The 24,453-nt window shown below is 37.6% G+C and overlaps 1 protein-coding gene across 1 annotated transcript in view; it reads right to left on the bottom strand.

The window, feature by feature from the left end:
- Positions 1-1,076: 1,076 nt before the first annotated feature.
- LOC122812015 (poly(ADP-ribose) glycohydrolase-like) overlaps positions 1,077-24,453 on the bottom strand; it is a 539,748-nt gene continuing 516,371 nt past the window's right edge. The window contains exon 13 of the mRNA XM_044084234.1: positions 1,077-5,162. Coding sequence (XP_043940169.1) covers positions 5,065-5,162 — 98 coding nt within the window. The 3' untranslated portion in view covers positions 1,077-5,064. The remainder of the gene's footprint in view (positions 5,163-24,453) is intronic.

Here is a 24,453-nt window from a genome sequence, read left to right as displayed (position 1 = left end):
ATCCTTGACAAAGCAATGGGGCTTGATAACCATGTCCTCCAATGTAGAGAAATATTTTTTCCATTTAGAAAAACAAAAAAACCTTAGACAATTACTAAAGCCAGTCATCTTCTGTTTGTATTGTGACATCATCCTTGGTGAAGGTAGAATGTTGCGCAATTCTAGGAACACACTAGCCTGTGATACATAGTCTGAGAGCTCCACAATGTCTCTTTTCATATAGTCTATCGTGGTATGTATTAAGTCATTTACACCTACATGGACTATGACTGAATGATACTGGGGCCTTTGGTGTAATGACTGAGTGTGTGCATAACTGGGTGGATCTTGGCCCCTGACCGGCAGTTGACCATTATTTTCTCCTTGTTCAGCCTGCTGAGTGGGGCATCAGTATATTGTACAGTGGAGTCCCCTATGAACAGAGTCCTGGGTAGTATATTAGCTTGTACTATGCTGCCTAGTCATAAAAGTACTATTTAAAAAAAGGGTTGGCAAACACTTTTTTTTTTTCAATAATTTTTATTTTTATTTTTACATTAATAAATGTCACAAATAAAAACCATCTTACAACATGACAGTATATATATATATATATATATATATATATATGTTATACATTGACGTCAAATACCACAGGATATAGATATTTTAATTTGAATTTTTTACTTCTGAAAAACTTAGCTGGATTGTGAGAATGAGACTGTGTGTGTGGAAAAAAGTATTCAATTCAGTTTTCTTTTAAGAAGTAAGCCGAGGCTTGCATTTTATATACCAGGAAGTTGTAAACTCTATGACATGAGTGTCCAACCCGCGGCCCTCAGAGCTCTTCCATGCGGCCCGTGACTCTTAAATTTAAATTTAATTGAAATTTAACTTTTTTTCCGTGTGTTTACACGTCCGCGTACTTCAGCTGTTCTGCGCATGTGCCAACTTACTTTTTTCACGTTTTTTTTCATGCCACCGTCTTTCCGCTGGTATGCGCATGCGCCAAAACACCGTTCGGTCGTTTTTTACATTTGCGGTAAACAGCTGAAGGAAGGAGTGAGATCGCGGCGAAGAAAGAGGATTTATTTTATTTTACAGTACACACTGACTACATCTCCAGCAGTAAAAGGTAAGCTAAGCTAAATAATTTTCTTCTTGTTTTGTCATTTCCTGCAAGTGTTGTGTGTTTTTTGGTTGTATAACCCTTTTATAAAGTAGTACGTTTTCCAGAAACTTAAAGCCTGACAAGTTTACATTTTGTTGCCATCTTCTTTCTTGGTCTTTGAAATGAACTGCAGATCTACAATAGATCCTTATCAATACATTACAATCGATACAAAAGACTCTTGCTTGAGAATTGATTTAAAGTAGACCTCAATGTATTTTACAATGGTGGATATATGAACAGGAATCAGTTAAGAAAGATTAATTTTTCTATTTATGAATTTAATTTCATGCTGTGGAGGGTTAAGCCCTAATGATTCAAATGACTTTTTTCAGTGCTGGCCCACAGGTTGAGTCTCGTATACAGAATGCAAAGTAACTAATGAGAAGCAATACAACAGATAGACTCGAGGGTGCACTATATATTTTATTGTTAATGGTATAACTTTATAATGTTTTGGAATGGTTTCCATTGTTCTCGGCATAAGACATCTTTTTTAATTTCATGTTGAGTGTCTGTAATTGTAACTTTCTCGCAGATGCAAAGAATGGATTAAGAAAATAAAGTGCAGGATTTTTTAAACTTGGTTTAAGTATCAACGTGAACGGGTTTATTTTCGAAGACTGCCTCTTGCTGTAGGTATGGTTCTGCAGTCTGAGCAGCTTTCTACAGCCTGTACATTTGTCCTATGATACTGCTGCTTAAATTGATGACAACCTTGCATTTGCCTATTTATTAATTGCTTCATTATGCTGTTGCAATCTCTTGTCTTGACAATAATGATGTTTACTGGTGTATTCCTAATGATGTGGCATTTTTAGCACACTAATAAGGCTTCAGAATGCATTGATGTACAACGTCTTATCATTTGTAGAGTTCTTTAGAAGTGCATCTTGTGTGATTAAGGTAGTACTAGTTTCCTGTGGTTCATAAATTGGGTGCATTACCAAATACTATGAATTTAAAAATGATGATATGTAAACACCATGTTTTTATTAAATATAACTCCCTGAAGTCATCCGGGTATACTGAACTTTTCCCACTAAATAGGTTAATATTAAACTTGTGGTTTTTAAACCACATTTCACTAGTGATAGAAGCAAAAACAATCCAAAGTTGTTGGCAATAAATTCTGGTGAAAAATAAAACAACACGTCTTCAGTAGAATGCATTAAGAATTACAGAATTTCTTTATTAAAATAATATTCAGTGAAAGACTGATGTTAGTGCATATGACAGTTTTTGAATATATTTACCACAGCTTTAGAGCTTCAGAATTGCCTTGAAAAGTCTTTACATACATAAGATATTGATAGCAACCTTGATTTGTTAATGCATTTCAGACGGTCCAGAGTCAGAGGTTATTTTTTTTAACTGTATAGGACCGTGCAATGACATACTCTTGCAATATCTAATAATCTAAGTAGGGATGTACTGCAAGAAAATTAACAAATTCTATTCAGATGCGTCTTGCAAACATTTAATAAAAGCACTGATTTCAGCAGCTAACTGATGGAGCAAGCTAGTTTATCAACTATGAAAGATCTGTGAAAGGTTGCACCTTACTTTCAACTTATCAATCTTAACACATTAAGCTGATAGGCATTGCCAAGATAATGGAAAGTAAGTTATAGCAACCAATAAAATAGTTCAGAAAGGCCTTCTTCCCACAAGTAAACAGAAATGGCATTAAGCATGCATGAATCACATGCAGCAAACAAATATCACAATTTCAGAATATTCAGAATAAGAAAAGGAACAGAAGCCAGGTTTACATTTAATAAGATGTTGTCCAAAATGTGGCCTCTGGGCATAAGAACATATCCCGATCTAGACAGACATTATTAGAACAGACTTTACAAGTTTGTAAACTTTGATTAATGGAAGCATTTTATATGTACTGTGCATATTCTTATTAGCAGTTCTACTAATTAAATTTATTAAAAGAACTGATGTGGAAAATATAATTCCCAGAGTAGGAACTTGCAACCAGAGCACGAACATATCGGTCTGTTACGTTTGCTAAAGCAAAAGCTCTCAGAGAAAAACTTATTTCTTAGTCACTTTTCTTAGAATGCAGCTGCTGTGGTTGTAGTGTTTTTAGAGATAGACTGAGGGAATAATGACAATGATTAAAATGTCTACTATTAGATTATGGGCAATACCTAGTTGTGAGTAGGTATGTGGTAGTAGGAGATTGTGAGGCTCGAGCCAGTACAGTTAAGGCTTTGCAGTGTTGACTTTCTGTATGTAAACTGCTGCGAAATCTAGCAATTATAGTGTGTAGCAGCTGTCCAGTTTCATTGGGGGGGGGGTTGCTATGTAGGTTAGTCATGATGGGGGAGGCATACAAGAGAAATGGTAGTAAACAGGTTGATGCAAGTTTTTTTTCTAATGCTGTCAGGTAATGTTTACTTCTTAAAAACCTGTATACGTATTTTATTTTAGGGCAAATATTATGCATTTATTAATTTATTCTTTGTTCAAATTCACCTAAAATACAGCCAGTGGGTCGACTGTATTAGTCTGCATATACCTGGGGTGTTTTGCTCTTCAGTTTACCTGAACCTGACTTTTTTTTTTTTTTTTGGTCCTCACTTGCCGTTTGCAATGATATATTTTACATGTGGCCCCCAGACCATTTCTGTTGACTCAATGCGGCCCTTGCAACTGAAAAGGTTGGACACCCCTGCTCTATGATATGAGAAAGGAGGTGGGCTCCGCTTTTTGGTCCCATTATTACTTCTTCTACTTGTCCTGTTTCATAAGGCTGACTCAATGCACATTGCTCCATCATTTTTACTACTTACCAAACCAGCTCGATTTTAATACAACACTTTAATCCCTCATAGCAAACAAACTTTCTCACTGTAGTAACAGATAAGAAATAGAATCAAAAGTAAAACAAAACTCTTTGCTGGTGCTGCATGTTCACACTGGGGCATGTAGCATGTTTCTTTTAATTTGGACTGAACGAAGACACAAGGAAATTATCAAGATGTTTACAATTTTTGAACATTATGATCATAGTATAATTAAGTACCAAGTATGGAGACAGTTACATAATTTTAAATGCGCAGATCACAAAACCATCATTCAAAGAAGTTACATGTGAGCACTGTATGAAGAGTGTTTTTTATTTCAGACAAATAAAACACATTCATATGTGTTCCCAGATAATGACTGTGCAATTAATTTACTTTGCTAGAATGGCAGTATGTGTTTTTACAAAACTACCGATGGCATCAGAGAAAGCTGCGTATTGTCCCACCAGATGAGTGTACATCCCTTCCCTGAAAGGTCAGAAGTCATTGATAAAAAAGAAAGTTTGCGCACCACATTCATTTATCTGATGATGTCTCATGATATAGAAAATGAAGGCACAGCTGTAATGCAGACACTTTCTCAAAAATTGAGTAAGCGACAGTAACACACTCCTTGTTTCAAATGAGCCATTGAAAATCTTTTAAGCTTTCACAGCTTTTCATCCTTTTCTGTTCTTATTTTAAAGCATGTATTCAGAGGTTAAACAAGAACTCGGCAGTAAAACTTTGAGCAGGTACCTACTGCCATTCCTCACACCAGCAGATTCAAATCAGGTGTCCACTTAAGATAATCCACTTCAGGTACATTGGTACCAATCCACATAGCAGTTACACACAATACTGTAACAGCCAGTCCTTTAAGTGTGCTGTGTCATAATACTGCTAGAAGCAATTGATTGTCATAATTTCACTTTGAATTACAGTACAGGCCAATTGCTGACAGCAGTCCCCAGGCACTCAGACTGAGCAAATTTTCTCAAAAAAAAAAATACACATAAGACAGTTCACAAACAATATGCAGTAATTCTATTTTTCATCTTCATGAGAAAAAAATGCAGTGATGCAAAAATTACAGTTGCTTTTCTATGATTACAGTTTGGCATGATAAATGTAATCATACAAATGTTCTGTTGAATGTCTTGACTTCACGCTTTGACAAAATTTTTCTATTAATGAGAAGAGTTTACCTACAAAGACAAGAATTCATGGTTAGTAGAAAGTCAGCCTTAAGTCAAACTGCAGCAAGAACTGACAATTACCACGGTGCCTGAGCTTGAGCTATATCATCAGTGCCACCAAATTCTTGATTACTATAACAATCCTAAAGCTTGTAATTGAGTTTTAAATTGAATAAAAACAAACACTATTAATTCAGCAAAAACTCAAGAGTATTTCTTACCTCTGGTTATTTCTTGCAACAATGTTGTACAGGTGGGAGGGGCTCCATTTCTCACATCTGCTTTTTATGTGTGTCACTTACATTTGATTGATAACATCCTGGCTTTGTGCCACACAAAAGATAAAGGCATGACTGTGATCCATATAACTTGAATCTGAACATTTAGGACCAGGGGAGGTGAGGACACAATACAACTCCATAACTGCATCAAAGACCACCCTTCTTGTGAGCTCTTGCCTCTGTCCCAGGAATTCCCCAACTGTTGGTGAAATAAATGGGCTAAAGACCAGTGACGGGCAGGTTGATAGCAGACAAAGAAGGGACAAAATCACACAGAAAAAAAGATTCATAATGAGTTGCACTGGTACATGAAAATTACTCTGGAGTACTTTTATCATAGTCCTTCAGATAAGACATTAAACTGTAGCTCAGGTAGATGTAAAAGATTCCACAGCACCTATCAAAAAAGTAGGAGATGTTCCCAGATGCCCTAGCCAACTTTCTCCTAAGTAGTATAAATGCCATCTTGGGTCTTCCCTGAAAAGAGGCTACTAGCTTAGTGGGACTAACCTGGTCAACAAAAGATAAATAAAAATAAAATGTATAGACTACAGCATTATTAACCAAAGACAAACTACAAAAGGATTTTCTGATCGCTTTATAAACCTTCAATACACTCACCATGCGGCAAGCATGTTATCAGTGATCCCTTATGCTAACAATGTATTCCCCACCAGTTTTCAGCGTTAAGTGAAATTCATCCATCTAACTCTAAAACACCTACATCAGGTTGCATAAAACAGATGAGTATCTGACACGCACTAGGACTGGTTCATTCATTTTTTTCTAAAGACACTATGATGACCTACCCTACCCTATAGAGTATGAACACATTAGTGATGACACTGTTCTTTGTCCTGTTCTGTCCTGGGAATGAAATGAACAAAGTTTCTGGACATTAACTGTAATGTTTTCTTCTAGGAAGTATCCGTTTTCTGCAATAACTGCAAACTGCTTTTTCACCAGTGGTAGCTACCCTGGCTAAAGTAACTAAGTGTCTACATAGGAAGCAACTACCTGTTTTGGGTTAACATACCCTTATTCTTAGGTCATAAATATAATATAGATGTCACACCCCATTTTCAAGCTTTCAGTGAAACCAGAGAGAGAAAAAATATGTAGTCATACTTTAACTGAAACCACAGAGAGGAAAATATAGCACTTTTTTGTTGGCCAGAATTGTTAAAAGTTGAGGGAAAAAAATCATCCCAGAGAACAAAACATAACTGTTTTCATATGTCATCAACAAGTATACTTACACTTGGAAAAATTAAAGACAATAATTAGAAAAAAGAGGAAATCATAAAACACAAAGGATCAAGAGGGGGTTTAAAAACAAATCCTAAATTTATAATTGATGTTACCTAACCACTTGATCTCACAGAAAGGGAAACTATCCACATCTGCACTCCATTCTGCATGTTTACTCCTTAGAAACAACTCAAACTATTCTGTGATAAAACATTTGCATTACATTCAATATCATAGCTGAAGATAGTGTTAGAGAGCCTAAACATTAAATGGAAGCACCTTTCTAACCCACTCCTAGAATGACCCTGGATCATCTGCTCAATTAGACTGCTAACTTGAACAGTGATATATCCAGTAGTAAAGTAGTAAGTCGAAGCAACAGATATCGCTGACAGTGAATGTGTAACAGCCTACGTGATCTGTGGGCGCAAGAAGATAAAACATATCTAAAGTACCGCTTGTGAAAACCTACAATAAAAACTATTCCAACTCATGTCTTCAGTCAAATGGCTAATCCTTGAATGCCTACCAAAGTCTGCTTCATTCAGAACAACCTCATGTCGATCAGGATCTGAAGCAGGAATGGTTAAGGAGAGGTGAATTTAAACCAAAAGCCGAAAGATTAATATTAGCGACCCAAGATAGTGGACTATGTACACATTGGTTGACAAACTCCATTGAACATGTGGGTTAAGCAGACAAATGTAAGTTTTGTAAAACAGAATTGGAAAAAGTCACACATCTTGTTGCTGGTTGTGACAAACTAATGGCAGAAGGACTGTGTACTGAAAGGCATAATAATGTGGCAAGACTGATGCATTGGGGATTGTGTAAACATAATATTGAAGTAGCTGAAAAACACTGGAAACATGTGCCACAAGGCATTACATAAATGATGAAAGTTATATCACATGGGATCACCATTACCGACAGTTCAAAAAATAGATGCAAGAAAACCAGCTACAGTAGTCCAGGAAAAGAAGACAAAAGTAGCACTGATCATTGAAATTGTTGCACCCAGTGATTACAGTGTCTTAACATACAGACAGACACAAAGTCATAAAATACCATGAGTTACAGGTAGAAATTAGGACAATGTGGAAAAGGGAAACCCAGACAGTTTAAATAGTAGTAGGAGCAATGGGTCTTAGAAAAAAGAATTTACAGTCATACTTAGATATATTACAGATGCATGTAACTCTGTACGAATTGCAGAAGTCATTATTGGGCACTTTGCGGGTGCTGCGAAGGGCACTTCTAGCTAACATCTAAGATTGAAATAATACTAATTTCATGAACTTTAATCATACTTTGACTTAGGAATGGGGTGCATTCCTGTAATGGTATTAAAAACACAAAATACTTGGAGAAATTAAAAATGTGAGAAAGCATATAGAAAGAAAAATTAACACTGAATTTGTAAGAATAAAGCATATCTCTACTCCATGGAGAACAGCAGAGGTGAAATCAGATATAATCAGCAATCAACCATGGAAATGTTGTTCACACATACAAAAAAAAAAAAAAAACTCCAAACACATTACAAAGAATATAAATCTTTAAGAAATTCAAACAAGGAATAAAATATGCAAAAATGACAAGATTCATTACAATTTGTCAGACTCATTCTTAAACATTGAAGACATCTCATTTCTCTGAAGACTTTAGAGAATAAAAGACTGAAGATTTAGCACAAGACACCATGTCCACAAATGTTCCCATTGTAGACAGCCCCTCACAGCAGAAAAAAGAGGCCTAGTAAGCCAAAGGAAAACAATACCGCCCCGGTCTCCTTCTCCTGGTTGGAGTCAGATAAACTCACTAAGGCAACCAAATGATGAGTAGAATGTCCAACTTCTGGGGCTGTTTCCTCTATCGTGATCCTGCTGGATACCAACACAGAATGTCCTTCAGGTACAACCCTCTCAACCAGTCAGAAAGCCTCAAGGCCTTGAAGGTAGAACCCTGGCTAGTGATTTCTGAAGGACCAGATGGAGCATCACAGATACTAGTTTGCAAAGACATCACGATTCTTTGATGGAGAAACATCTGAGATCAGGTCCTGCTCATTTAGTTCCTTTGGAAAACCCACAGAAAAAGAAAAAGAAACAAAAAGACTAACATGTCTCAACTCCAGCCACTCTTGTTTTGAGAAACTCTCAGCAGGAATGTCAAGAATTATCTCAAGGTTTATTTAAAGCACTCATGGTTCTTAAACCACTTCACTTTCTCTTTTCCATTCCTTCAAAAAAAGATACTATTTTAGAACCAGAATCAGAAAATGTGGACCATTTCCTTTGGTTATGAATCTGAGCCAGAAGGCACCATGTTCTCAGACTCCCCTCAGGAAGAACTCTCCTTTGGGGAACCTAGTCAAAAAATAATTCAGTATTTTGATTGGGATGGCAAACAAATCTCTTGAGTCAAAAAGAGATATTATAATCTCTTAAATATGGATGTCCCAAAGACGTCTCCTGTCCCCCCATTTCTACAGACATTGGAGGACACCTTCCTTTCTGCTTCTTTAACCCCAGATTCACAGGCACTTGCATCCAAAAAGTCTATCAGGAACTATAAGTTCCCGGATTCTCATAAGTATTTGTAGAAAAATCCAACCTTTGGCCCTGATGTAGTTTCCATTGATGATGGCAAGCCATCTAAACTTTTCCCTTCACCCAATGCCCTACCCAATGATAAGGGCAGTTGAGCCATAGACCGATACCAGAAAAACGTATACTCATCAGCCACTTTAGCCTTTTGTTCCATTTTTGTTTTAGGTATTTATTTGCCTGTTGTCTGATTTGTCATTGAACCTCTTTTTAGCACAGGCCTGGGGAGAAAATCTCCAGAGTTACAATAATACTGAAACAGAGTCTCAAAAACAGAAACATAAAATAATAAATGAAACAAGTACATATACCCACAGCATTCACTCATGGTAACCGGTATACTACTTTCATATTTACTTATTGGACAAAAAGGAAGAATACAGAAGAAGAACAGCAGAGTATAAAGATGAATTTAGTTTCTAAAGAATACTAGTCATGTTTTAAGAATTCCAACAGCAAAAACAGATGATCCGGACCACCAGGCTGATAAAAAAACAGTAGTTTAATAAAAAAAAAGTAGTTTAATAAAATGCAGTAGGTTAGCACTTTCAGGTTTAAAAAGCCCTTCTTCAGACAACATACAAAAGTGTTGAACACCATTTAAAATACATAACAACCAATCAATTGTTGTCTGAAGAAGGGTTTTTGTTTTTTCCATAATAAATTTTTATTGATATATAATTTCAAAATACAATTAAAATCACACACATAATTCACTGCTATTACTATAAAAACTATATACAATATCTACATGAAATGCTTCCATATAAAAATCGTCATTATTCCAAAAAAGAAGACACCAGGGAAGAAAAACAAAGCCAAAACATTTGTAGAAGTACTTTGCGTCCATACATATCATACATGTTTTCAAAACATTGTTTCCTCCACATATACATCCAAACTTTAATATATTCCTAATAACAGTATTATGCTAATATAATGTTAAAAACCTTTTCCCATATTTTCGGGTTATTAATATTTTTGTTACTTTGCTTCAAGAGTAATTTATGTGCTAATATATGCTTTATAGCCACAAGCTTGAAATTATCCCATGATGTCTTGTCTGGTTCTAACCAATTTGTAGCTATATATAACTTCATCAGCAAAAAAAATATTCATACATATTATAGTTTGTGACCTAGAGAGCTCTCTTGGAGGAACATGTAGAATCATAAATTCCCATGATAACATTGAACTTTGATAACCCATCTTTTGTAGTTGTGTTCTAAGAGAGTTCCAGAGTTTATATATACACTTGCAGCTCCAGAACATACGAAGAAGATCCGCCGTTTGATTTGTGCAATATGGACAAGTTGGAGAATTCCTAGGATTAAATTTATGTAACCTAAGACGAGTATAATAAGCATTATTCCAAATCATCAACTGCGTATACAACAACTTTTGAAAAGAGACCGATTTTATTGTTAAATCAATTGCTTTTAATACCTGATTATCTGCTACTGTCATTTTGTTTACCCAATACCCTGACAACAGAATTTTATCCTGGAATTTTAAATCTTTAATTAATTTATTTGTTGTTGTTATAAATTTGACCTCCTGTTGGAGAGCCTGCCACAATTCAGAGCATTTATCCACAATTCCCACTACCGGTTTAAAGTTTTCAAAATGACTCAGAACAAGTTCTCTGATTTGTCTCATGACAACCATATAACTCTTAGGAAGATTCAATTCCTGTCTAACTTGCGAAGCCGATAAATGAAATTTATTAAAAACATCAATCAGAGTCAAATTAACTATTAATGGGAATTTACTAAGATCAATCAACTGATTATTTAGTTTAAAATTGGGATTCCTATGGAAAGGCTGAAAAACCATCATATATTGCAGCAAGTCTACTGATTGGAATAAATTTTGCAAAGATGACACATATGTTTTTAAGTGGTCCATAATCCCATACTTTATCAAACTACTTTTATCCAAAAAGGGTAAAGCTTTAGGATTTATCTAGAATATGCTTGTAATTCAAGACCACCCAAGTTGGTATCCACTTTGTACTAATTATCTCGTAAGTAGCAATTCTTAAACACCTGTTGGCGTTCACAATTAAATAGTATACTTCAAAATTCGGAAACTCAAGTCCTCCTCTACTCTTCGGGGTCATTAACTTCTCATACGATATTCTAGTTTTCTTTGGCTCCCAAATAAATTTAGCTAGATCTTTATGAATTTGTTTAAAAACTGTCTTTGTAATTGATACTTGAGCAGACCTAAAGATATACAACATTCGTGGTAATATATTCATTTTCACTATTGATACTTTTGCCAATACCGGTAAGTCTTAAATTCCTCCATCTGCCACAATCAGCTACTATTAGTTCCCATACTCATTTAATATTATTACTATAAAAGTTCTTATTATCCGTAGAGAAGCTAATACCCAAATATTTGATATTTTCTTTACATGATATCTTCCCCACCAGGGACATTAATGAAAAAGGTTTACGGGTTCTTAACGGGAAAATACTAGTTTTCTCCAAGTTAATTTTGTAATTAGAGACTTCTGAAAATTCGTTAATAACATTTAATATCTTTTCACTATCAGAAATTGGGGTTGTACAATAAATAATAAGATCATCAGCAAATGCCGACATTACTAATTTATTCCTATAAAGTATTGGTGCATTATGATACAGATTTTGCTTAATATATAAAAATAGAGGTTCTAAATAAAGGTTAAACAATAAGGGGGACAAAGGGCAACCCTGCCGTGTACCATTTTTAATCTGTATTCTTTTAGAATAACTCCTATTAATATATAACATAGTATACGGATTACTATATAATATTTGTAGTATCTGAATAAATTCCTGTGGCATATTGAAATAAGGCAACACATCAAACAAAAAGTTTATATCCACTCTATCAAATGCTTTCTGAGCATCTATTATAAGGGCATAAATATTAGAGTTGTTTTGTTTAGCATACATCATCATATTATGTAGTGTAAGTGTGTTATCACTAGTTTGTCTAGTTGCCATAAATCCAGCCTGTTCCTTAGAAATTAAATGGATCATAATCTTTTTTAATCTACATGCTATAATGGTAGTTAGAATTTTCATATCCACATTTATTAATGCTATTGGCCTGTAATTATCCGGGCTTTGGGGGTCTGAATTAGCTTTATGTATAAAGATTGTTTTTGACGCATTAAGGTGAGGGTCACTAATTTTATTTCTGATTATGTAGTTAAATACATGAGACAATATTTTACCAAAACTATCAGCAAACTCTTTATAAAATTCAACTGTCAAACCATCAGGACCTGGTGACTTATGTACTTTCATATGTTGAATTACATATACTATTTCCTCTGAAGATATAGGTTTAATCAGATCACCTTGCAGACTCTCTTCTAATTTTGAAAAATTAATTTTTTGTAAGAATCTTTTATTTTGTTTATGTATAGACCTATCAATTTGACCCTCATAAACCTTGGTATAGATTTTTTCGAAAATATCAATAATATCCTCAGTTTTAAAATACACTGTGTCATTGCATTGTATTTCCGAAATATGTACAGTTGTTTTCGATTGATTTATAATCCTTGCCAATGCTTTTGATGGTATTTGAACATTGTTTGCATATTTCACTAAACACCTATGCTCCTGAAGTGTTACTCTACTATTATGCAGCAAGAAGAGATCCCTTTGACATTTTAACATTTCCTTCTCTGTTTGAGTATTAAAATTCTGAATCAATTCTTTCTCGAGTAGCTTCACTTTTGTTTCTAATTTTTGAATATCATTGTTTTGCCTTTTCTTATAATATGAGGCTTTTTGCAAAAGAAATCCTCTAATTTGAGATTTAGCTGCTGCCCACTCAATATCAGGAGTATGTTCCTGAAGCTTCATCCTGTCTGTTAAACCTTTCAGATATTTTACAATTCCATCTATTATATCCTTTTTATTTAACAGATTTGGATTAAGTGACCAATTGTAACCTCTATGCATTCTTGTATCTTTTAAATCTTTAGAAAACCTTAACGAAATTTTTCAGTGATCCGATAGATATCGAGTATGTATAACCACTACTGGTTCCAAATTAATTAATGCTTTAGATACCAAGAAAAAATCTATCCTAGACCACATTTTGTGGCATGGTGAATAGAAGATATACGTAATTGCATTATTAATATTATGTACATAACAAAAAGGGTCATATAATTGAAAATCTTCCTTGAAGTCATTTAATGCTATCCTGGCCTGCTTATTAAATGCTCTTTGTGGACAAGACCTATCCAACTTTGGATTTTGATAGGTATTCCAATCCCCACCCACAATAAAATAATAACCATCATACTGTGTTAAGATTGGATATAATGATGATATGAAACTCTGTTGGTCATATAATGATGTTATGAAACTCTGTTGGTCATTACATGGTGCATATATGTTCAAAAGTAAAAGAGGTTTATCAAACGCATTATCCGATAAAATAACATAACACCATCGTCCATTTTGATCCACTTTAGAGTCTAAAATCTTGTCTTTGTATTGAGTTTTAATAATTATAGCTACTCCAGCACTGTTTGTCTTACCTTCTGATGCCACTACCGCTCTAATCCAGTTCTTTTTCCTAATATCATCCCACTGATCATTTAACAAGTGTGTTTCTTGTAAAAATGCAAACAGTGCTTTGTCCTGTAGCAATATATGTAGTAACAGCTTCCTCTTCTTCAAGTTCTGGAGCCCTTTAACGTTCCATGAGTCTAATTCCCACATTGATAGGTCTAATTATCCAATAAAAGTATAAAAGGGAAATTATCCAATGGATATGTATTAACTGCATACTAAACATAATCTGGAAGCATTTCCTACATCCCGTCCCCAGCCAGTGCCTACCCACTTTACCCCTGGACCAGTATGTGAAAAAACATAAACAAGGTTAAAAACACAAACATATTTAAAAGCTTCATGTAATAAAACTTAAAACATTTCCTAAACTTACAACCTATATATTCTAACTTAGCTACTACAAAGTCTAAACTAAACATTCCCTAACAAACACTGCTATTGCTCTACAGCTTATGTTCCAACTATTAATTAAGCAAATCTCTATTGTAAGGTATTATTACCATTTAAAGAAAAAAATTTAACATATTAACTAGCTACTTATACCTACCCCAAATACCTCTTTTGTTACAATCATTATTTATATACCACTTTTATTGAGAGAGAGAAAGAAAACAAAAAAAAAACAGACAGAAAAAAATAAATGCATCCCACATTATAATTCTGTACCATACACAGTGCCTGCAACTACCAATTATCAAAGTTTTGCAATTGCATGCTTTAGTTCCTAACTATACTGACATTAGTTGTCTGATTAACACCACCCAATAGCCACTATTTACCTATTTCTATTCATATATATAGTGCTATACCTTGCACCCACTGCAGATATTGTAAAAATATAATTTGGTTCAAAACTATAAGCATAAGGAAAAAGAAACAGGAAAAAACAGATGTTATTATATGCTTCACGTTCATATTCTAATGTTATTTACTTGTTAAAAAAAACATTAACACATTATGTCAGTTCTTTTCAGTTTCTCAAACCAGGAAACCATCAGTAATACTCGCGACGGGGACGCTTTCGCAGCCGGACCACAGGAAGTGTTACATCGAAATCCACACTCTCAGCTGCATTCAAGAGATTTCCTGTTTACCACTCGACGAAAAAAGTTCTTAGAGGTCATAAAAGTTTGGAAAACGGCCAGCAGACCCTCGGATTATCGCAAACAAACAGTTTTATTGCTTTTACAGAGGCCTAAACGACTTAAGCAGGGAACAAAGGATTACCTAAGCCTCGAAGTATAGTACATACTGGATCTGACCTCAGGAGCATGCCAGTCTCAACGGAAGTTTCTTTCAGCCCTATGATGCAGGTAAAACCTTCAGAAACACTCCCTTTGCCTCATTTTTAGTAGAAACAGAGTATTTAATCCCATCCACCATAAATGTAAGCACATTAGGATATTTCATCTGGAATTTAATTTGCTTGTCAATCAGAAATTTACAGTATGCAGATAAAGACTGCCTAGCTTGCCTTACTTGCAGTGGTAAATCCTGAGCCAGAGATATTTTATTATTTTTCCACATAACAAAGCCACCATTCTTTTTTGCAGTAAAAAGTATTTTGCTAACATCTTGAAAGTTCAATATCTTAGCATATACAGATCTAGGCATATTAGAAGCTTGTATCTCTCTCAGTGCTCTGTGTGCCCTTTCGATAACAATTTGTTTCACTCCATCAGCAATATTTTAACAAACCTTCAAGTATTTGTGTTATAGTTGGTATTAGCTCTGCATACTGAATGTTTTCAGGGATCCCTCTAATAATAATATTATTTCTCCTAGACCTCGCTTCTAAATCAGTAAGTTTGCTTTGCATGGCTTGTAACTCCACATCATGTACCTTTGATTTCTTCTCCAGCAAGTCTATTTTGTCCTCGGTTTCTGAAATTCTAGCCTCTGTTTTGTCCATTCTCTGCAGCAACTGATTACATGAAACTCCAAAAGTTTGTATTTGAGTAGTCAGGTCCTTTAAAGCTTCTTGTATAGGCAACAAAGCATGTTTGATATCATCCATGTTCAGTGGCTGATCAGTTTTAGATCTAGTCTCTGGTTTCTGTTGTTCCTGCTGTCTAGTAATTCTTTGTTTTTTCGCACTCCCATCCTTTACTGGTGACTGTAATTCTGACAGCTTTGTTTTGGTAGTAGTTGTTTCCATGCTTTTTCCTTCTTGTGACATTTTCCTTTCCCCAAGCTGACAGGTAAAATGAAGAATGCAGACAGTCCTTTGTTTATTTCTCTCTTCAGAGCTAGCTAATCACTTGGAATCCTGATAGATAAAGACTTTTTTTCCACTTTTTTTCCTGGTTATAGATTAAATAAGTGTAGATGCATCTTTTTTTACTTTAATTTGATGTTCAAACCTCTTGGTATCGACTCAGGTTACAGATTTTTCTCAGGTTTATTGAAGAGCTGCAGGTCAGCAGTGTTTACAGAATGGCAGCCATCTTTGAATTCCTGAAGAAGGGTTTTTTAAACCTGAAAGCACTAACCTACTGCATTATATTAAACTACTGTTTTTTTTTTATTAAACTACTGTTTTTTTATCAGCCTGGTGGTCCGGATCGTCTGTTTTTGCTGTTGGAATTTGCTTTGAAGCTGACCTTAAGTGTGAACTCTACAGTTGTGTATTTTGGTTGTTTTAAGAATGAGTGTTAGAAGGTGTACTTAATGTGAGTGTAGGCAGTTCCAGTAGAATTACAGGGATAGTTGATATTAAATATTAACTACCAGACACACATACAGAGGTATCTCCTATCTATTTTTGACAGTAAGAAGCATATGCCAGAATTTCCTGAATGTAACTCTAAATTAGCAATGGAATCTAGCATTTCTTCTCTACCCAAGTTACATACCATTCTATAAAGTGTGCCTATGATGTGACAGATGCTTCTTCCAGGGTTGTTGCTTCTCGTTCAGTGCTGAAAATGTATTTCCAGAAGACATAAAAACAAAGCTTCTAGATGCTCCTTCAGATAAAGACTTCCTTTTCAGACCCTAATTCATCACAAATATTAAAAAAAACAGGGAAAGGTATAAATTTACACAGGGGTTTAGGCAACTCTTTCTTTTCCCTATGGCAAATTTCAAAGAAATTGTATCTCCAAGTCAGGTCCTTTCTACCATAACAAATGCACAACAAAAGGGCAAAATAATTAAAAAGAAATGGCAAGACATGACTAAAACTGATCTCAAGGAGCAAAAGACCTCCTTCCAGAACAAACATTCCAGTTTCTGACTACAAGACCCCTCCCACCGCCAGCCTTGGCCTTTGAAACAAAACTTCCATCAGTCTTCAACTTTGGAAAAAGATCACAACAGACATCTGGGTCCTGAAAATCTTTCAGGAAGGGTACACTCTACAATGGAAATCCCTTCCTTTTCAGTGCTCGTTTCCTCAAATTCCACAAAAACAAAAGCACTTAATTCTCCCAGTTCTATCAGAAGTTTTAATACGAGGGTTAATAAAACTAGTTCCTCAAAATCAAAGAGGAAAGAGTTTCTATTATAGATTATTCCTGGTTCAAAGGAAGGAGGGCGGTAACAATTTGAAAAGTTGGGATGCCCTAATTGAGTCTCGAAATACTGAGACTGAATGACTGAAAGAACGGACTTGCATATACTAAGTCCAAGATACCATTTTTCAGAATATTTCCTTATCTCTGAGGTATAGAGATCTCAGAGCTGGTACATATATACTGTGCGTGTGTGTGTGTGCGTGCACGGGGGGGAGGCGGGGGTGCAAACAGAATTTTAAAGGAGAAGAATTACTTTCTCCTGTGTTTTGGGTTCTTTTTTTTTTCAGCTAGTTGGGCCTTCACATTTCGAGTGCCAACATTTCAATAGGGGGCCACTTGAGGGCACTTGAAAACCTATTCTGGATCTGTCAATTCTAAACTTTCTTAATCATTCAATGATTCAGAATGCTGGCTTTCCCCCTCATTCTTACAAATGACTTTTTGGCTACCCTAGACTTCAAAGATGCTTATGTGCACATTCCAATCCATCCTCTTCAAATGAAATTTCTAAGATCTGTGACTCTGGCCTGCACTTTGAGTTTACTGATTTGCCTTTTGAGCTTTTCACTGCTCCAAGAGTATTTACAAAGTATATAGCTCCAGCAGTAACAGTCTGCAAGCTCCAGAGTATCCACATATACCCTTATCTGGATGGCTTTTAATTCGAGCCATTTGTCATCACAGTATTCTTCAGGACTTACAGTTCACTATCAATCTCTTTCAGAAATTGAGATTCACTTTGAATTTCAGCAAGTACAGCCTTCTTTCTTCCCATTCTCAGGAGTTCATAGGTTGCCACCTAGAATCTTTTTAGACAATGGCTTTTCTTTCTTCAAACAAGATTGCATTCTTAACAGACTACTTTCATTCCCTGACAAATCTATCCCTGTCCTTTGCAAGAGAGATTCTAAGATTACTGGGGTATCTGGCATCCACCATTCAGATGATACCCTTTGCCACACTATACATGAGTCAAATTCAGCGATACCTACAATCCATAAGGGTTCAAATTGTCATCTCCTATCTTACCCAAGTCCTCTCTTGCTATTTATAAAGAAAGTTACATTGATGGATCACAGAAATGAACCTATGAGTTATATTTCAAGCCCATCTTCCTCCTCAAATTATCTCAACAGATGTATCAGACACAGCAGTAGCTGGCACATACAGTGCCCAGTACTGGTCACTGATCTGGTTCTCCAACCCCTCATATCTTCAGTTAAAAAGCAAAAAGTTTCATTCCCCTAGTCTGGTGCCTCTACATCAAGAACCAAAAACAAAAAAAAAGGTCCATACTCCAGATCTCTGACCATTCATCTCTTCAACTGATGTGAAAAATAGACTTCTACTTCTTTTAAACTGCAGCAAACTGATTACACCATTTGTAGCAAATAACTTGCTCTAGCTTACTAGACAAGAAGTACTGAAGCATTAAAGTGCTATTCTGTTTCACATTCAGCAATGCTGGTACAGAAAAGAATGCAGGAACTGCACTTTTTAATTGTGCTCCCTAACACTTTGTACCTGGAGCATCTGCCTTCTTCTTCCCACTCTTGTTACATTTCTGGTATCAGACATAGCCTGGGGACTTATTTGAAGAATATCAAAGGACAAAAAAAAAACAACATATAAACATAAAAAAGAGATGAAAGCATTTATTCTGGCTTTTCAATCCTTCTATCACCTCTGGACCCATGTCTCTTTAGATTCTGACAGACAACACAATACAACCATTATGTGGTATATCAATAAATTGGAAGGGGGAGCAAAAGTCTTACCACCTGTGCAGACTCGCAGTGCTGGCTTGGGACACTGCTAATCCTCAAAATGCCTTTCTGCTAGCATTGTTCATCCAATCAGAAGTGGATCATCTGACAAGATTGAAAGCAGACCACCACAAATAGATACTGAACAACTGAGTCTTCCTTCTGGTTGTCCAGAATTGGGATATTCCACAAACAGATTAATTTGCCACCTGCTTGAACCATCAGTTCAAGATTTTGTGCTCCAGGGTCCCTTGCAAGGAAACCTGTGCAAAAGACTACTTCTCCTTCTCTTGGAAAAAGAAACTCCTGCAAGCATTTCTCTGTTTTCCTCTTGTACAAGGAGGCTTCTTAAAAATCATGAGGACAAATTCAAGATTCTCTTTGTGACTCCCATTTGGCGCAGATGATACTATTTCTCCCTTCTCTTTCAACTGCCCAGAATCAATAACCAATCATTACCTCACAATACAGACTTGCTCACACAGAGGGCTTTGTTATCCACCCTAACCTGAAGACTCTCAACCTCATAGTTTTTGTGATGCCCATGCTCTGGTTCAATAATCAAGGAGCCTCAAGCCTCACCACTACCACCAGTGAAGGGCATTCACATTGGGAAGGATAACAAATACACACACAATAAAATACAATTTCCCTTAAGAGCACACAGAGATCACAGTCAGTCTGGGGCTGTTTTCTCCCTTTCTCTCCAGATCCCCAATAAGACTCCCCACTGGCACAGCTATAGAGTGGGGTCCTTAACCAGGGCCCCAAGCCAAGTCCTCCTAGCACTCTCTCTGTCCAACCAGTGCTTCGTGTCCCTGCTCAAGTAGCTGACACATGCACACACACACACACACTGAGATCTAATTTATATACAACCACACAGACACTCCTGGGGACGGCTGGCACAGGTTCACTAGCTGTGCCCCTTCTGTTCAGGCAATATCACAGTAATCACAGCCACCAGGACCCTTACTTATCAGCTACTAAAAAGGTCCTTACCAAAGGTGTCCAATTATTACTGTGCAATATTATTATCCAATTAGTAAGTGTGACCAGAACTTTTTAAGGCTTATTGGAGTGGCTTGGCCAGTATAACTATACATATGCAATTTACTCTGAAACTTAAATTATCTCTACACAAAACAGCCACAATTTGTATGGTTTAAAAATATTTAATAATAAATAATAAAAAACACAGGACGATACTTCTTACTACACAGTGCTAGTCAAGAGTTCAGAGATCACAGGAAAATGCTTAAAATAATACAGTAGAATAGTTTTGACATCAATACAGAAAACAGCTAGACCAAACTTACTATTTTCTATCTATTCCTTAAGCGAAACACTAAAGTCTAAGATCGTACTTGCATACAGACAGAGCAAAGCAAGTGCTGGTGAGTGGTCAGTTCTGAAGACAAATGCAAAATGCTCTGACTCTCTCTCTGTCCTTAAATTTATAACATAGTACCACTGACTCATTTAAGACTACATCATTATTTTCTGTTTCCCAGGCTAACAGAAACTCAGAGTGCAACAACCCTTTTGATCTTGCTGGTCAGAAACCAATAAAAGACATTATACATGTAAATTCTAGCCAATAACGCTGGTCTCAAAACAACAGGAAGAATTCCTTCATTCAGACATCTAGGCTCCAAGTTTTGAGATCAAACAATTATACAATGCTTGACTCAACATCTTTCCTCCAGCAGAGTGCAATGTGGTTACATTTTTAAAGTTCAACATTTACTATAATTTTCTTACATTTAAGAGAACAAGCATGTGGCTTACATTAATATTTACAAATGACAGCATTATCTACAAAATCCTATCTAGCTAAGCTGGCAGCCTTCACATATCTCCCTCTCCCTGGAGAACTCAAGCTAGTTTTTCAAGTGACCCTTGAGAAACGTTGCTTGAGAGGGTTAGGTATGAGTATCCCTTACCCCATTTCCTGTCTTGAGAGCCCTTCTGTGTTGGCATTACTACACCCATGGCAGTGCTGCACGGACATATTTTATGCTTGCAACCCTAGGCTCCATCTTAGCAACTTGGCATTTTGCTGGCTGGCTCTGTTTAACCATGTTAGGGGATTGTGATCTATCACTACAGTAAATTTTCTTCCATACAGATAAGGCTAAAGTTGCTGCAGTGGCCACACTATGGCTAGACATTCCTTTTCTACAGCTGCATAACATTCCTCCTTGGGTTGGAGCCTATGACTGAGATAAACCACTGGATGCTCTTCTCCCTCTGAAGAAATCTGGCTAAGTACAGCCCCCACCCCATGGATCAAAGCATCCACCTGCACAACAAATTATTTACTGTATTCTTTAAGCTTCTGGAATGCCTGCTCACATGTGTGGGTCCACACTACCTTATTTGGCCTGTTTTTCCTGGTCAGGTCTGTGAGGGTAGTAGCTATGGTACTATAACTGGGGACTGATTTTCTGTAGTACCCTGCTGTCCCTAAGAATGCCCTCACCTGCTTTTTGGTAACAGGTGCAGGCCATGCCTGAATGGCTTCCACCTTGGCAGGCTCTGGCCTGATCATACCACTCCCCACTCTATGTCCCAGGTAGGAGATGTCTGCCATACCCACCTGACATTTGCTCAGCTTAATGGTCAACCCTGCCCTCTGTAGTCTGCCCAGCACCTCCCTGACATGTTGAAGGTGCTCTTGCCAGGAATGGCTGTAGATGGCAATATCATCTAGGTAAGCAAGGGCAAACCCTCCTGCTCCTGCTAGGATATGATCTACCAGCCTCTGGAAAGTTGCTGGGGCATTCTTCATCCCAAAAGGCACATTTGTGAACTCATACAAGCCAAAAGTAGTCACAAAGGCTGACCTCTCTCTAGCACTGGGAGTAAAGGGCACCTGCCAGTAACCCTTGGTAAGACACTTAGCCCCACCCAGCTGCTCTAGGGCCTCATCTGACGTAAGCATGGGTATGCATCTGACTCTGTGTGACTATTTAATTTCCTGTAGTCCACACAGAACCTGGTGCTGCCTTCCCTCCTTGGCACCAGCACCACTGGGGAGACCCAGGGACTGTTGGACTCTTGAATTACCCCTAGTTCCAATATCTCCTGTATCTCCTCCCTCAGAGTCTGTTTGACTCTCTCAGGCACCCTATAAAGGCCCTGCTAATAGGCCTTTGGGTTCCTGTATCCACCTGGTACTGCACATGTCCCCAAACTCCTGTAACACTGCTCGGATTTCTCGTACCTGGGTAGGAGATAGATGCTGGGATATTGCTACCCCTTCCACTGAGGTGTCAGTCCGAGCCTCACTGAGGAGATGAGTCACCAGAGCTCCCTCAGACTGCTCCTGCAATCCACTGCAAATACTCAGCACAAGGGCCTCCCTATCCTGCTAAAGTTTCATCATGTTAACATGGTACAACTTGTGCCCCCGCCTCCTGCCTAGCAGTTCCACCATGTAGTTAACATCACATACCTTTCTTACCACCTTGTAGGGTCCCTCCCAAGCTGCTTGCAGCTTGCTGTGTCTGACAGAAATGAGAACCATTACTTGCTGCCCTACAGCATACTCTCTAGCTCGAGCATTCCAGTCATACCAAACCTTTTTCTGTTGTTGGGCTTCTGCCATGTTCGCCTGGGCCAAGCCCACGAGTTCCCTGAGCCATGTCCTGAGGTTTAGGACATATGCCACAACAGACTCCTTATGAGGTTCACTCTCAGCTTCCCACTCATCACAAATTAAATCGTGAGGTCGCCTCACCCTATGCTCATACAGCAACAAAAAGGGTGAAAAACCTGTGGATTCCTGGGGAACCTCTCTGTAAGCAAACAGATGGGGTAAATATTTGTCCCACTCCCTCTTGAACTGGTCTGCAAATGCCCGTAGCATGGAGTTGATTGTAGAGTTTAACGTCTCAACAAGACCATTAGTCTAGGGATGGCAGGGGGTGGTCTTTAGGTGCTTCACCCCACAGTACTTCTACAGCCAAGCCAGCAGGTCTGACATGAAATTGGCACCTCTGTCAGTCCGTATTTCTTTTGGGAAACCTACTCCTGCTGAAAATCTTTAACAAAGCATTTGCCATCTTTTCAGCCTCAATGGAGGACAAAGCCACTGCCTCAGGGTATCTTGTAGCATAATCTACCACCATTAGGATATACTTTTTCCCTGTGGAACTTGGGCTACTCAAAGGCCCCACAATATCCATAGCTACCCTCTGAAATGGCTCCTCAATCACAGACAAAGGCATCAAAGGAGCTCTCAACTTGTCTCCTGCCTTGCCCACTTTCTGGCACTGCTCACAGGTCCTGCAGTACCCCGTTACATCTCTGGAAATTGCAGGCCAATAGAAGTTCTGCATAATATGTTTCTTTGTACATTTTATTCCCATATGACCTGCAAAGGGAATACCATGGGCTATGGCTAGAAGTGCCAGACAGTAGGTTCTAGGCACTACCAACTGCTGTATTCTCTCACCTTCTAGCCCTCCCCTCAGGGGTCCACTCTCTATACAGTAACTCTTTGTCCCAGTATACATATTCCCCCTTCCCTTGAGAATCAGGTCCCTCACTAGCTACCTCTCTCAGGCCTTGCAATGTAGGGTCTGAGAGCTGAGCCTGTCTCAACTCTCGCTTTGTAACCCTCCCCAGCTCCCCTTCCACAGGAAGTCTGGTATCCTCTGTCAGCCTGAGTACCACTACTCACCTCTACCCTTGCAGTCACTCTGTCCAAGGGAACATCAGTACCCACACGCAGCTGTGGCTCACGTTCAGTCTCACTGCTACAGCATAGCCTCCTGCCTGAAGTAACCACCTCACCAGTCCTGGCTGCACGTATGCGGTCTGTCTGGGTCTCCCCCAGGCTACCAGACTCACATGCTTGTTTCCAAGTCTGACTGCGGGTAACTGCACAATACATGGTACTGCACTATCAAAATCATTCCCTATCAGGACATATGCAGAGATATCCTCAAACACACCTACTTGCTGGCTTCCTTTCCCACCCTCCCAGTCAAGGTGAACCCTAGCCAAAGATATTTGGAATGGGATCCTTCCTAAATCTCTGACTGGAATAGATTGCCCAGGCAAGTAGTGTTCCTCTGTAACCATTGCAGGCTTCACAATGGTTATGTCAGAGGCTGTCTCTCTCTTAGCAATGGCCTCTTTGCCATTCACTACGATAGGATATAACATCTTGTGGTAGTTGAGTACCCTTATTGTCTCAAGAGAACCTACTGTTGGCATTTTGTCCTTCCAACTTACTGGCTCCCTCACCTTTTGTTCCCCCACCTTGCC

The sequence above is a fragment of the Protopterus annectens genome, chromosome 9.part0, assembly GCF_019279795.1.
Source record: "Protopterus annectens isolate FY-2018-M chromosome 9.part0, PAN1.0, whole genome shotgun sequence".
Taxonomy (NCBI): Eukaryota; Metazoa; Chordata; order Ceratodontiformes; family Protopteridae; genus Protopterus; species Protopterus annectens.
The sequence above is the reverse complement of the archived record's forward strand: the minus strand, read 5'-3'. Positions and strand labels throughout refer to the sequence as shown.